At 32.1% G+C, this 16587-nt stretch overlaps 1 protein-coding gene across 1 annotated transcript; it reads left to right on the plus strand.

Annotated features, from left to right (window-relative positions):
* Positions 1-14070: 14070 nt before the first annotated feature.
* LOC132757031 (uncharacterized) lies at positions 14071-16361 on the plus strand. Its single transcript, XM_060748215.1, has 5 exons — positions 14071-14168; positions 14509-14602; positions 14885-14944; positions 15537-15639; positions 16094-16361. The coding sequence occupies exons 2-5, from the start codon at positions 14567-14569 to the stop codon at positions 16279-16281; spliced, it is 387 nt and encodes a 128-aa protein (XP_060604198.1). The 5' UTR covers positions 14071-14168; positions 14509-14566; the 3' UTR covers positions 16282-16361.
* The last annotated feature ends 226 nt before the right edge of the window (positions 16362-16587 follow it).

A 16587-nucleotide genomic window follows, 5' to 3' on the forward strand; every position in this document is an offset into this window, starting at 1 on the left:
TTCGTTTTTACTTTCACCTTATCGTAAATTTCCACTTCATATAACATCATACTGTTTGTAACTTGCATTTTCTTACTTATAGTAATAAAAACACAAAACGCCTTATATGTGAAGTTTTATTTTTTTAGTTTATATATATATATTTTTTTTCTTTTAAACACAGTTTTATAGATATATTTAACCGAGTTTATGCCATATTGACCGCAGGCTATATTCTCTTTTGTAAAGTACTACACAATGACCATTCAATAACGGTCTATTCATAATCGATGTAATTTTATCACCTTTCTAGCGACTGTGTTTCAGTTCAATTTTTGATACTATACAGTACACACGTATTGAGATTTTGTGCTCGATTGTGTGCACATTATACATGTAATACACCCCTGATGAAGGCATAATACGCCGAAAGTACTTGGGTATTTATACTTTAGCACTGTATGAACGTTTATTTTCTCCAAATTTATTGTTTTTTCCACGTTCTTGTATCCTTCTTTGGATCCAGTGTTTTTTGAAAGGTATTTTGTAGATGCAAATATTTTTCACAAACCTATATATATATATATATTTATATTTTTATATATATTATATATATTATACAAAAAATGAAAACAAGTGCCGGAAAAAAGTCACATATAAATAAAACAAAAAACACAGTCCATGAGTTAACTTATTTAATTATTTGCCAACCGGTTTCTCTTATGATCATCAGGGCAAATGTGTTGATGTTTTTAATCCAAAACTTAATACTATATAATGACGTTACTATTTTTAGATTATGCGTACACAAAAACGTCGTCGTTACTATGCGACGACGTCACATTTGCCCTGATGATCATAAGAGAAACCGGTTGGCAAATAATTAAATAAATTAACTCATGGACTGTGTTTTTTGTTTTATTTTTATATATATATATATACCATTTTTTACTTCAAACTTTAAACTCGCACATAATTTTAATATGACACTATTAGGTCTATAAAACTTGAGTCCATTTTCCATAATTAATTCCCAAGTTTCTTATTTCTTCATGGATCTACTTCAAATTCAAGTATAAGCGCCTGGGTTTCCACTATTATTGTCATTTGAACTTCGCTTCTATAAATGGTACATATTTAAAAATTAGTGTTTGTTTACTTTTCTTCTTTGTTACTTTAAAATTTATATCTGCTTTAGACCCAAAAAAATTGTTCTTTGTCAAGACTCATGCATGACTTTGTCAAGACTCACGTCATGCATGACAGTATTCAAAAGTCTAGCATCTTTATTTTCAAGAGTTATATCCCTTTCGTTAAAGAATTTTTGATTAAAAAATGTTATAGTTTGATTACAACCGTGGAGTTTTAAATATTTGCCCTCTGTATGTCATGTCCTTCAAACTGTTTCCTGAGACCATTTTTAAAGAACTTGAAACTCCTCCAACAAATTTATTTGAAAAGTTAAGAAATTAGTTATACATATTCAATCTGAGAAAATTGGATCTTTTGTAAACATAATTTCATTATTAGGCAAGGAAACGTATGGAAGCCGTGGAGGGTCACTTTTGAGTTTCGACTTATATAATTATTCAACTTTTTTTATAATGACTTTTGATTATTGTAATTGTCCCACGTGCTTGCCTCATCATTTTCAAGTAAAATATGAAAAAATATGACAACGATTTAGACGAGGTAAGTTCATTTACGTAAGTTTCCTGGAGACTTATTTCAAAAATATGTAGGCTCATATGCAAGAACAAAATGTTATTCTTATTTAAGTCTATTTTTATATAAACTGGGGTCAGCAAGGTCGTGGGAAAAGTAACAGAGGACAAGGACATGGAGGTCAAAGGGGTCAAGGATATATAGAGGCAAGGACGAGGAGGAAGAAGATAGGTGACTTCCGGTTTCTGGAATGTAAATGAGTGGATTACCGTTAAAGACAGCGACAATTTTATTTTAAGAAGCGAATGTGTTCAGTTTTTAAATGTTGACATTTTATGTATTGCTGAGACTTATTTGTGTAATAATGATAATATTGAATTACCTGGGAATGTTTTGACAAAATTTGGCGTTTTGGACTTTGGCATAAGCTCACTCAAAACCTCATAGATGGTAAGTTATTAAGAGTCATTTTTAATATGTACAAATCATTAAGTCATGTGTTTCTCATAACAGAAACACGTCCAGCTTCTTCTCCTTAGAAATAGGCGTGAGACAAGGAGAAAATTTGAGCCCGATCCTCTCCTCTCTCTACTTGAATGACCTACAATCCTATCTGGAAGGTAACGTTGCTGCCAGCATAGAGCAAGATGACGTTTTCAGTGATTTAAACTATTGATATTTCTCTATGCAACGATACTGTTATAGTTTCAGATAACCCCTCTAATTTTCAAAACATTTTAAAAAATTTAAACGAGTACTGTGATCAATGGAAATTAAAAGAAATTCCTAATAAAACAAAAGTCATCGAAATAACTATAATTTTACCTTAGAAGAACATAGTCTGGAAAATACCGACAGTTATCACTATCTAGGCTTAACTTTTTCAGCGACCGGATCTTTCCTTAAAGCCAGACAACACATCAGCCAACAAGCTAATAAAGCAATGCATCTTTTATATTCAAAATTTATACAGTAGGCAGTAGACAGTAGACATTTTATTTTATTCCAATAGGCTTTAAAGCCCATGCGGACATAAATCATGCACAATAACGAACAGTGTATGACATAAACATATATACATAATATCAACAATCATGAAAAGAAAAAAAGAAAAAGAAAAAGTTTGGAGAAGATCAATTTTGATTGATAAAGTCAATACCAGCCGAAAATATTCTTAAGTAGTTACATAATAAACATTTTCAAATCAAAATTGATCTTTGAACCACTAACTTATAGATCTATTATATATACATATAAACATACATACACACATATACCTGTACATACATACAAAAAACAAAATATCAATTACATGAGCCATTTATGCAAAATTTGTTGTAAATTAATTGAATTTTAATACATAAACGCATTGCCATATATTTATACACACATCCTAAAAAATTAAAGTCCCTTCGCATCAATTGCAGATTTAATAATTGTAACAAATCTTTATCTTTCATTTTGGATTTTTGAAAACTTCGAAAGTCCAATTTCAAAAGTGATTTGGCTATTCATGTTAAGTTGCAAAGAGACCTTCGAGCTGACTTAATTGCTAACCTTATCATATAAACATGACATTCATATCAATAGAAAACATATTATATATAATTATGTACAACGTTTTAATTTTCTCCATAATTATATCTGTCTTGCCGAAACGAAAGTGCAAGACAAATCATATGGATATTATGCAATTTTTTTTTAACATGAACATTACAACTGGACAAATTTGCATTGTTTATCATATAGCAAAGTATTTCTAATAATAAATGCTTTGTTTATATATATTCCTAAGTTTTTAAGTATGTTCTTATTTTCTGAGTTCATAAGATCTACAAATTTATACATGCTAGGCCGTATCCAATATTCTTCTGGCAAATATATTTTTTCCTAATATCAATGTACATTAACACATTCAATAATAAAATGATATTCATCTTCTACCTTATTACATGTCATACATTTTCTATCACTAATAGGTGTTCTGGTGGGTTGGTCCATCGACGGCTTCAATGTGTAATCTGTGAGATGATACCCTTAAACGAGTAAATGATTGACAAAATTTATGAATATTAAAGCATCCCAAATATGGTTGAAAATCTAAATGATGCAATTGTGTTATAAAATAGAGCCCTACTTGATTGGTTAAGTCTTGCATTCCAGTTCTGTATAAATTGATCACTTAATCTTTGTTGAACACAGAAAGAAACATTTCGGTATTACCAACACGCCTTGAAAAATCCACGCATCAACAAATCCAAGAGAACATAGTAAATCTTTCAATAATGTACACACCAGTTTGTTTTATTTGGACACAATCTACTAAATCCGTCTTCAATAAATTATAAACAATAAAGATATATTTGTTTTGTTTTGCTTGCAAAAGTCGTAACCAATATTTGATAGCCTTAAACATTTGTATAGTTTTAAATGATACTCTGCCTAACTCGCAATATATGAAATCATTCTGTGTAGACTTTTTTACACCAAGTAATTTTTTTGCAATTGCAAATGTACTTTCTCAATAGCTAAATTATTTGCAAAACAACAAACTTCACAACAATAGTTCAAGATAGGGGATACAAGCTTATCGAACAATTCTAGCTTATGTTTTGGAGGTATATAGGTAAACTTATGTAAGTATTTATTCAAAGTAAAAATAGCTTTTTGTGCTTGCCCAGCTAATGTATTTTGAGCAGTAAATAGCGAACCTCCTGTAGTAAATACCACACCTAAGTAACAAAACTTACTAACAATTTCAATGGGATCATTATTATAATTAAATATCGTGCCCACCAGGAATAGTACCACCTTTTCTAAATATCATAATCTTAGTTTTAGAAACATTCACTTTAAGCTTCCATTTAAAACAATAATCATATAAAATATCTATACTACGTTGCAATTCTTCGGCTGAATTTGCAAAAATCACAATGTCATCAGCATACAACAACATAAATATTTTGAACATATCAACATCTATTCCATCTGCCTTGTTATGAATGAATATATCTTCTAGATCATTAACAAACATGGAAAATAAAAAGGGAGATAAACACTCCCCTTGTCTCACGCCCAGCATACATGTGTATTCATCACTTAACTTATTGCAATACTTAACTCTAGACTTAACAGACTCATAAATTGATTTTACAATGTTGAAAATATTACCTCTAAGCCCTAACTGTATTAACTTGATCCAAAGATTTTCACGAACTACATAATCAAATGCTTTTGTATAATCAACAAACAAAGTAAAAAGTTGTTTCCCTTGATTAAGAATATGGGTTATTAAGCCATTTAGTACAAAAATATTATCTACAGTGCTCATATTCGCCCTAAATCCTGCCTGTGCTTCTATATATACATTATATTTTTCGGCCCAAAGTTTCAACCTATTATTTATAATTCGTGTAAAGAGTTTACCAAGACTGCTTAATAGTGTAATACCACGATAATTATCCACATTGTTTACACTTCCCTTTTTATGCAGTGGAATCACAAAGCCTTCAGACCACCTTGTCGGAAAATACCCAATTTCAAAAATCTTGTTAAACAATATATAAAACACATTCTTCAAAACATCTTTGCCTGTAGTAAAAAACTCATTTATCAAACAATCTGGACCCCCCTGACCTATTATTTTTCAGTTGTTTAATGGCTGTTGTTATACATAACTCGACATTTTGTGATTCATTCTCAAGCTACTTGCAGGGGCTAGTACTTTATAATAGATGCACTATATGTATCATACATATTGCTATCAGAAGATATTTTTTAAAGCTTACAAAATATTTGTGATGACAATATTCTAGTCTTTTGCATTTACAGATACATTAATAAGATATTATTTTTCTACTTACTCTATACACATATGTTCTTTAAATATCAAACATATTTTATTTTTAACATTTTTCATGTTCAAAATGTGGCGGAAATAGGTCTCAAAAAGTCATATCTTTTGGCAATGTTCAAAAGAAAACCTCCACATTTTTATTTGTTCATTTTAAATGAACATCATTTTTACGATATTCACAAAATTATTTATATATCAACTTACATGAATGTTTGATGTACATGTTTATAGTTATCTATGTTTAAAATTCAGTATGTGTGTTAATGATATATGTTATATATAATTACATGTAATTATGTTTGAAATAAATAAGGTCATTCACTGACAAGCAAAATTTAAAGTTCTCACATTGTATCGTGTCCAGATAATTAAATACACCTGTATCGCGTTAGTCTTTGAAAAAAATAATCCACCAATGGATTCCCTTTTGTCGTTATGTACACCACCACCTCTCAATACGTTGGTTAGATAAGCTTTTTCCAACTACAACACTTCCAGTACCAGCAAACGCATCTGTAGAATCGTGTCTGAAGTATAAATAAGGGTACAAAATCCATATCCATATGGTTTAAGTTTGTCGTCATCGTCCATATGCCATGTAAAACTGGGTCCTTGGTGTAGTATACACGCTGGCGTAAGCTATGTTCTTTCCGCATCTCAACACCATCTGGATCAAGCGCTCCTATTATTTCCATGACGTCGTCCCTCTTGACGTACATGTGGTAATCCAGGATTTAACTTACGTCACATTGTACGGTATCCTATGCATTGTCCACTTGTTTGATTTTCTCTGTTTATAACACCAGACACAATCTCAAGAGGAGTATATATTCTATTTCGCCGTTTTAAATCTAAGCGTTTAATAATTATCTTCATTTAATGACGCCGTAACGCCATGCGTACCAGTAAAAGTGCTACGATTTCATAGATTTTAAAACCTTTACGAAAGTATTCTTTTATCAGCAGAATTTTATTTGTTATAGATGTTGAGGGTACCTTGGTCACGGTAGCTTGGGTGATACCGAACAGTATACTGAGGAAGACACAGATCAACATCAAGGCTTTTCATCCCCGTTACCTTTTGTCCAGTAGTTGTATCTGAAATACAAGTTTATCTTTATCTAAATCTTTATAGTATATAACATGGATAAATCTCTTAGCTCCGTCTTATAAAGATTGTAAGGTGCAAAAAAAACTTATAACATTTAAAATGCTAGTAGGATATTTTGATCTAACTGGTTCTTATTCTATTTTTGTTCGTTAGTGTTCTTTTCTCAATTGTTAAAATACACAACACAATAAGACAGTGATGCTAAATGCAAATGGTGCTCGATCACAATTATAAGTCAACTTTGTACTTTTGTGTATGAACATAGCACCTGCCATTCTTCGTGAAATTGGTCAACAGAGTCCAAGTAATTCAGAGAAATACTGATTCTGTGTTAGCTCAATTAAATGCTTAATTGCGATACATGTTTAATTAAAAGACGTAAAACTTGTATTTCCTGTCTACTTGTAAATATAGTTATTTGTTTGGCCAGATTTTGTGATGAGGACAGAAAATATATATGCACTAATATAATGAACAAATTTAGAACAAATTTAGAACATAGCAGATTGCACAAAACACACAGTCACACTGTGGAATTGAAGTCTGTGATATATTACCACTATATGGGATTATACAAAATAACATTAAATTTCCTCCTTAACACATCCTCTTCTCCATGGCAAATCTCAATGAAATTATTTAAAACGTTTAAAAAAACATACCTGAAACCTATGGAAGCATAAACCTGCCCTTTTTACTTGTGTCTTATGACTTTTGACTTTTGACTTGTGACTTATAACCTTTGACTTGTGACTTTTGACTTGTCTGTTGAACATGATAATTCGGCGCGTTTTTGAATGAAATATGGCAGACAACGAGTTTTTACATAGATTATTTTTGTTCATTGAATTGTAACAGTTAATTTTAATATAATCTACGTTTTAAGTACTTTTCTCGATTTGTTATAGATTGCGTTTGTTTAATTTAAATGTTGTGACAGTGCGTCTGATCATCTTTCCTATAACGTACCTTCAGTTAACTATTGCTAAACAGATTCAGATTTATGTAAACTACTAAATTTCATCACAATGTGCATTCCAAGTTATAGATATTCATGTAATTAAGCTTTGGGTGTGTAGTTTTTTCTTCAAACGCACACACTGCATATAACTTATTTAAAACAACATTTATTTTACATGTAGTAACAAAAGCTTATGCTATGCACCGTAATTTAATTTGTTATCGTTGTTGTTTGTCATTGTTTGATCATCGTATGTAGTTTAATAATAATTGAACAACTTTTTGGATTTTATGTTGATAGTGAAATGAAGTAAATATCAGCAAAATCTTATTAAAGAGGAAAGACAATGGTATATGTCCTTATTTTGGAAAGAAGGGAGGTGTAGTTGTATGGGTCGTTGTAAGGTCCAATAAAACGAGGGTTGTTCGAAAAGTGTTGTAACTCGATTTTTTTCTGGAAAACTATTAGAGAATGAGATGTTATAAAAAGTTTTATTGCATTTGCTAGTCATTTATCTTTGTGCTTTTCAACCATATAATGTTGCGAAAATCAATACACGATGCATATCAGCAATTCAACTGGGCAAAATATCAAATGGTTATCTGCAAGATAAAAGAAAGAAACAAATACGTAGTCTTCAACAGAAAGAACATTCTTTAATGTGCAAAACAAATCTTTATAATATCTTTATTGGTTTTCCAGAAAATGGTCATGTGGCAATAATTATCGAACATCTCTTGCTTTGTTTATGTGTTCCTTCTATAGTTTAAAAAAATGAAACAATTAGTTTCAGAAATAAAAGTGAAATATTTGAGGTCTTTTTCTTTGCAACCAAAAACACCTTTGTATGTACCTCATTGATGAAGTTGCATGCCGATGTGAGACATACAACTGCCAATGATGCCGTGCCAACATGACACAAAAATGCACCACAATTTGACAATTCATGAATTGGCCTCTAAGACCTTTGCCATAGAAAGAGGGACCTGGGCGTGCAGCACAATTTCTATTTATATTTGAAATTTGGCTAGGCTATTTGAACATCCCATCATCATTTACTCCTTAAACAAAATGTTTTACAAAAATGTGACCTTTGACCCATAAGTGTGACATTGACCTTGAAGCGAGGAATCTGTGTGATGTCAAAACATCTGGTAGAACATTTTTGCCAGGTTATATGAAAATCCAATCATCAGTGAATGACTTATATTCGAGACACGAAACATTACACCACAATGTGACCTTTGACCTCTAAGTGTGACATTGACCCATTGACCTTGGACCTTCAAACTTTTTATGTAAATGCACCTTCATGAGTTCTACATACCACATCCATTATTCTGTTAATGGTCGAAAGGTCACTTTGTGGTAACGATGACCAACAAGTGCAAAGACTTTAAATGGTCATATAATCTAAGTGCTTTGATCTTAAGCATTCAAACTTTCTAATATATATACACACTTTGGTTCGGTACTGTGACACTCACCATTGACTTTGTTACTTTAAAATATGTGTGGCAGGCATTACTTACCATGTCGCATCATCATCTGCTGCTTGAATATTGTTGATGTTATCTGTTTGAAAACAATTTAAAGAGACTCGGATACTTTGTACTTTTGTTAATGAAACAGGAGCAGGCACGGGCGAACTTTGTTCTAGACATACATTTATAATTAAACTTGTAAGTTGACCTAAAGTCATCGTCATGTTGTAAGATAAACTAGAAATGGTATACAGTATGTTGTTTGGATTGGGACTTGTCTGTCAAATTTGGTCGGACACATTGATTGATGAATTTCCAATTACATGTATATATTTTTAAATAGATTACAACAACAATCTTACAACAGCATACGTGGGCGCGTGGGTAATAAAAATCTCAGAACAAAGTGATCCCTCGAAATAAGCCATATCTGCAATTCTCGTATTTTTATATGCAAAACACAAATGTCATTGACTGTTCCAGTTGTGAGTTTCTTGTGATTAATCCAAAACACCAAGCTCATTATTGTCATGATTGAAATATTTATTGCGAATACATGAACAAGTGTATATATAAGTACGCTACTACTATGACGTTTAGCCATTTTATTGAATTTGAGGTGCGGACATTAACAAAAGTTGTATATATCAACATAAGAATGATATCATAATTGATCAAAAAAGAAAAGAAATCTCTGTCGATTATCAATGAGGATAGTCTATTAATGTTCCACAGAAAAAGGCTGTCTCTGTTCGTCTTCCTAGCTTTGTAGGAGTACCGGTTTCTCCACTGGATGGCAGACCGCTTGGTGCAGATATCTGCGGCACCAATGAGTGCGATATAGCGGTAGTTATCGGAATAGGTTCAGTAGTATCATCTATGTACATTAGATGGAGGGATTTTGAAATAATTTGGTACAAACGTTCACCATCGTAAGAAGATGTACCCGGTATGCAGACACATCTCTAACCTTTAATGATAAAGGCCAATGTCAAGTATGGGTCAACACCAAATGTTGACATTTCAGACGAAGGCTGCTTTTGTCCAAATGAAATTTTGTTAAAACATCAAGACTTTGGCTTAAATAATAAAGAAGTTATAACAGATTAGTTATAATCTGTCAAAGTGACCTTGACCTTCAACTCAGGGTTGCGGCTGTATATAGCGACACCTCGTCTCGTGATGGTGGACATTTGTGCCAAGTTATTTCAAAATCCACTCATTCATATAGAAGTGGACGTTTAACCTCTAAGTTTGACTTTGACCTTCAGTGCGGAAATGTGTCTTATACTGGGACACATCTTATGATTTGTGCTAAATTATTTCAAAATCCTCCATCCATGTAGAAAGAACAAAGCGGTGATGAACTATTTCAACCCAGTTTGACAGTGTTGTGGAGACATAATTACATACATTTGTAGTAGCTATTTATATATTTACAGCTGTGTAGTCGTGTTGCATTGTCTTTTTAGTCGCAGGTTGTCTGCTAACCATACCCATTTATTGAGCTCGAAAAACAATTGCAATGCCGTTTCAGCGTCATGTACCATTTGTAAATCCGGTTTCAAGAGTTTAGCCAATTCTTTATAGTCTTTATTTCTGTTCTTCGGAATGGAATACATCCGTTGACAACAATTTACGTCTTGTATATCAACATTTGTACCGAAATCTTGGCTATCAAATAGCTTGGGTAAATAGAACATTACGTCAGGTTTTCCATGATTGAGGTCGTTATACTTTTGGGGTCTAATAGCGTGAGTATTCCAGTTTTGAGCAAGTCGATCAAGGTGTGTTTGAATTAGATCCATGAAGCAAAATTTCAGATAAACAGAATGGACTGGGTCGAGTTTATCATATCGTCAAGAATCACGCAAGTCTTTAAAAAAGCTGAGCCACAACTGTAAATCTTGTTGTCGTAAAGAGCCTAACCAACGTTCAACTCTCTGATTGGAAGTACTTTTACCAATTATAACACTTTTGTGTTTTGCAAAAGCGTCAATTGCATTGTACCGAAAGAACTGTTGTAAAAGGCATACATCAGAGTTTTCTGTTCTAGCATCACAACGTATGATACGAAGTGCCTTTTCAATTGACTTCAGGGAATTTAAAAAAATACTTTGAAATGAGGAATGGATTATTGTTTGTATCCGATACCTCTAGCCAGATCAGTCTTCTACTTAATCTATCAAAAATACCATGGATACAAAATCCAAAGGGTTTTAACTTGCAATAACCATCTAAATGTCAAATATAGTTGGGACCTTTCGCACAATAAACACGCCTTTTGAGACGATGGGTTCTTCTCAGATCAGATGAAGGATCTAAAATCTTCATTACCTCCATAACTTTATGATGAGTTGTCTTCACATTATGATTAATTTGAAGCCGTTGCCACAAAAATCTTTAACCCATAGTTTGTCCACAAGTACTCAGCTCTTTGTGAATTGTATTATAATAACTGTGGGGTTGTAATCCCCGACGTTTTAGGTTAAACTTCTTTAGGAATCTATATAATTGCCGCATTGACAACAAAATCTCATGTCTATTTAATAAAAATCCTAGAATCTCGGTGTATTTGAAATAAAGTTTAAAATATTCAATGATAAGTTCGGACCTCTGATTCAAAGTTTTCTTTGGCAAATAGGTTGGTACAAAACACATCACCACATAAAAAAGTGCCAAAATCAGTAATATTATGAGCCCAATCTTCATTTTTATTTCTGTTCATCTATATCAGTATCTGTCAGTATCTGTAAAGTATAAAAAATAGTGTTAACAGACAGGATGATAAGTGCAAATAACAACAATATATCTGGTACTATATGTTCTAGCAATCTAACATGAATTGTTCATGTTTGTTTTTTGTTTTGTTTAAATCTTTAAATCGCATGTCAAGGGTTTGCTTTGGATAATACATAACATAATTTATTTAAGTATGAAAGTGCAGAAAGGTTGGAGCTTACAGTCACTCTCTAGAATCTCTTATTGGAACGTCAGCAATGGTTGTTTAGTTTTTTTGCCCAGTGAAGCACCAGCTAGCACAAACCTAGCAGGATTTAAACCTAGACTGCCAGCAAATCCTCCTATCATAAGTCAATTGTGTGAACCACACAGTCAGCCTGCTACCCTGAGCGACACTATGCGCTAGCTAGCAAATTGATTCATTTGAATATATATTTTAAAATTAAAAAATCCATCAACCCTCGAATGTATCAGATACTATCTTAATTTACAGGATATGAACAGCTTTCACAACCGTCATTAAAACAAAAATTTTTAAGAGAATCTACACGTGAGAGAGGTTTGTATAACACTTACATTTTGAATAAGTCAGGACAACTGTCGACAATACGAGATGCTCAGCAGTCAAAACGCCTCAATTAAATGGGAAAATTGTTCTAGAATATAAAGCATTTTCGTCTGCCATATTTCATTCGAAAACGCGCCGATTTATGTCAAACAGGTAAGTCACAAATCAGAAGTCAAAAGTCACAAGTTATAAGTCGCAAGTCATAAGACACAAGTTAAAAGGGCAGGTTTATGCTTCCATAGAAACCAACGTTGCTGCTTTCATCTTCTAGCACGTTCAAAATGCGTTAGCCGAAAGTCATAAGACGTAAGTCACAAATCAAAAGTTAAAGTAAAACACCCATAAGTCGAAACTCAAAAGTGACCCTCCACGGCTTCTATAGAAACGTAACACATTAATATGATACTGACAAACTAAGACCTGAAAGGATAAAAGTTAATCCCTGACTTCCACAATGTCAAAATTGAATGGATATGACCCTTTAGAATGTTGCTAGGGTTCTTACCGGGAGGGAACTTTTGTATTGCTTGCAATTTTGATAATTGCTTGTTCATACTAAAAGTTATCAATATTGTGTAGATCCTTTATATGTAGTCATCATAGCTACATATACTTACATATTTTTCAATCGTCATATATGATTTTGGATAAAATGCTAAATTATGAAACTTACACTTTTATGTCACAGCGTAGAATTATAACTACCAACTCCTGGCGTAGGTTCGTCAATTTAATAATTATAATACGAAGAAAAAAGCCTAAAAACATAAATACATAATTATAATACAAGTTGATTAACAATACAACAATTGAGCAATGCAAAATTAGAATTACTTTCAATTAAATTCATGAAATGAAAATAATCTTACCACAGCGTCTCAAAAATAGGTTATTTACCAAAAATTCTAATAAATAAACAAATATAATTTATACATTAAATTTGCTTGGTATATCTTAACTCGTAAGAAAATAAAATTGGAGTGAAGTGGAGAAGGAAAGTACGCGAAAATTAAGAATAAAGAAAATGTTAAAAACCATTCTAAAACTTTCTCTCAAAACTCTTTCATAAAACGTACAACACGATTGGACATACAAAAACAGATCACAAAATTGCACGATGAATTGTTTCAGTCGTTTCCGTGATTTTGCGCTTATAACGTACGTTACGGAGCCATCGATACAATACAATAGCAGACGATAACAGACGCCACGGAGACAAACGATAATCGACGCATGCGCAGACATTAAATATATTTTCCTGCGACTAAATGACGAACAAAGCACGGCAAAATGAACAATTAATATAATAAATAAATCGACCCGTGACATTTATAATGTAGGTTACAGTTGCATTTGCACTATCTTTCAAACATGATTCATTTTGCAGCATCGATTTTACTTGATGCTCTTATAACCTAGAACGATTAAAAATCAAATGTGTCATATGAAACATCTGTAGACATCGTCTTATTAACATTAAAAGTTTTCAAATAAGTCTAAACTACGATATTTTGCACTATATGGTTATAAAGTTTTTAATGAATACCTTTAAAATGAGACTTAAGCATTTCTTTCGTTATACGACATATCCTTTGATCTAGACCATTAACTTGTTTTCTTTATAATAATAAACAGATATATTTCATGTAAATAATGCCCATATTTAATATTGTTGTATCGATTTAGCAAATTATCAGGGTTATATTACATTTGACAGCGTGTTCGCACAACAGATGGTAGACGAAAGTTCTATATTATAAGCTGTTCCAGCAATCCGTCTCGTAATTCGTCTGGATTTTGAAGTAAGATTTTACTATTGTTTGAATCTCTTATTTTACCTTGTCAAAGCTTTGTTAAAAATATGGGAAATGTATAAATATTATAGCAAATGAATTGCGTTACATTAAGAGTGTTTATTACATGGATTTACTCGCGTTTCTCTGTCTATTTTTCAATATGTTTTTAATAAGTATTTTAATAAATATGTATCTTTAAAGAATGAGAAATGATGAAGTCTGTTATAAGCATCATGCTCGTTAAGCATTATTTAATAATGTATGCGCGATTGTCCAGAACACTTTAATATTTTATATTTATTCTGCAATGAGCTGCAATATCAACATATCTAATGTTTCATTCTAGTTGTTGTGGATAATTACACACCCCGATATTGTTGTCTTCTGTCAATCTGTTATAGAAAATGGTTCGAGGTCTAGTAGTTATTCTGTTGGCATTGGTATATATTTTTGCACTCATTGTTTTTTTCTACATTTTATCATATCTTTGCACTTATTCATATTATTAAACAAATAAACTCCAAGGCATAAGGACTTTTTATGTTTGATCAAACATGTTTTCATTCTTTTACCTACCGAGTGAAGAAGTACATACTCTAAACGGAAACATAAAGCTGTTTTGCAACAATATCAACACAAAAATTAAATAATTAAACAGATAACGCGGCATTCAAGTATGTAACTGTTGGCATATTATAAGTTCGGTATGATTTTATTTTCAGACATTTATCCAAACGGTAAACGCAAACGCAAGTCTATGCAAGGGCAAAAAAATCTATGATGTAAGTTGTGACTATTGGACTCAGAGAAAATGTTGTTGTTTTTTTCAAACATGTTTAGAATTGAAAGAATGAAAAGATTTTCCAATTCTTTATTCATATTTTTTAATTTTTTATTTCTTAATTTTTTTCCAAATCACCAATCAGTCAGGGGCGTCCGTTGCCAAGTGATTAAACCACTTGCCCGTAACCGCTGTTGATATGAAACCCCTATGCACATATGTGAAAGTGTTTAGCTAGCTCACGTTCCTGAAATAATGCATGGAGGGCACGTGACATCTATGCTCGCCTAGATAGTCTAAAAACACACAGCTAGAGGGACTTTATCAGGTCTCACATGCACATTATTGCTATCGATTATGACATGAATTTTATTTAAAGGTACATTCACCTACGTGCCTTGTATATATAGTAGGTTATTGTATCTTATACCCTCTAGCCACTACGTACACTAGCTTCGCAAGGGTACATGTATTCATGCACTTCTTAAACATGCTATTTCCCTCGAGGGGTTTCATACCAACATGAGAAGCTTAATTTACATGGAACTGTAGAGCAAAAGATTATTAATTTTATCGTTCTATTACACTTTCAGCGTTGTGGGACTGAAAACAAAGGTACTTGTGTGTGTTCTGACCGAAATGTAATCACTTATTCCAATTCTGGTGAAACTTCCTGCAAGAATATTGTTTGCAAAAGTAAGTAATACATGTATACCTTTGTCATGTCAATATACAGTGATCTGTGCGACTCCATCATTTTCAAAAACTGAACCATAAACTGTCAGTGCCCAAAGATTACCAAGCCTTTTAATCAATTTTAAGTGTAAGTCAAGCGATAAATTAACAGTAAACAGTCTTTGGATCAGACATCTGAGTATTTAATGAAAGACTTTGCCATGGTCAAGTAAATCAAGCGTATAATTGTATGACGTAGAAGATCAGCAAATCTTGTCAAAAATGTTTTGAAATATATTTCAGAGACATAAAACATGGAGATACAATCAGTTTTGTAAATCTTTATAAAATGAGAAAGATTCCTGAATAAATGCATACTCTGTAGTAAGATCCTATTTGAGTGTGTTTTTCTTTTTAGCTTTTGGCTCCAATATTTCTCTTTACTTCTGAATCTTTCTTTACTTACTCTTGGCAGTACACATGTGCTACAGTTACTCAGGTAGAGATGCAGTGCCTAAAATGGGTGAAAATGGGCAACTTCTGAATTGCAACTATGATGCAGATTGTGGAAAAAATTTCGTGTGCACGCAATATAATTATTGTTGTCCTATGCCAAAGGGCAAGCACTCTGATTTATTGACAGATGATCCATATGGAAAATAATCAAAACCTAACAACTGTTACTTGCTATCATAAATGCATTGACTTGTAACAAATAAATAAAATAAATAAATAAAAAAAGATATTTTTGTTGTTTTAAGTTTTCGCAAAGTGATGTCATGGAAAGAGGCATTTCCTCAGACATTCAAATATATTGGAATGGATTCAAGTCGGTTTTTTTACACAAACTCTTGAATTAAGGCTGATATCAAATTTGATACTGAAACTTAGTGGCGCAAGTAAAAATTCTTAGTAATCTTAGTAAGTTCAAATTTAAGAGACTAAAACTGTAACTGTAAATGTTGTGAA

The sequence above is a fragment of the Ruditapes philippinarum genome, unplaced genomic scaffold (genome assembly GCF_026571515.1).
Source record: "Ruditapes philippinarum isolate M1 unplaced genomic scaffold, ASM2657151v2 ctg114_1_1_1_1, whole genome shotgun sequence".
NCBI classification, from domain to species: Eukaryota; Metazoa; Mollusca; class Bivalvia; order Venerida; family Veneridae; genus Ruditapes; species Ruditapes philippinarum.

Excerpts from the sequence above, each read along its gene's own strand:
- LOC132757031 (XM_060748215.1), top strand. The coding sequence starts at position 14,567 with ATGGTTCGAGGTCTAGTAGTTATTCTGTTGGCATTG. Across the intron at positions 14,603-14,884 it reads TAGTTATTCTGTTGGCATTG|ACATTTATCCAAACGGTAAA; the intron begins GTATATATTTTT and ends TTTTATTTTCAG. Across the intron at positions 14,945-15,536 it reads AGGGCAAAAAAATCTATGAT|CGTTGTGGGACTGAAAACAA; the intron begins GTAAGTTGTGAC and ends TTACACTTTCAG.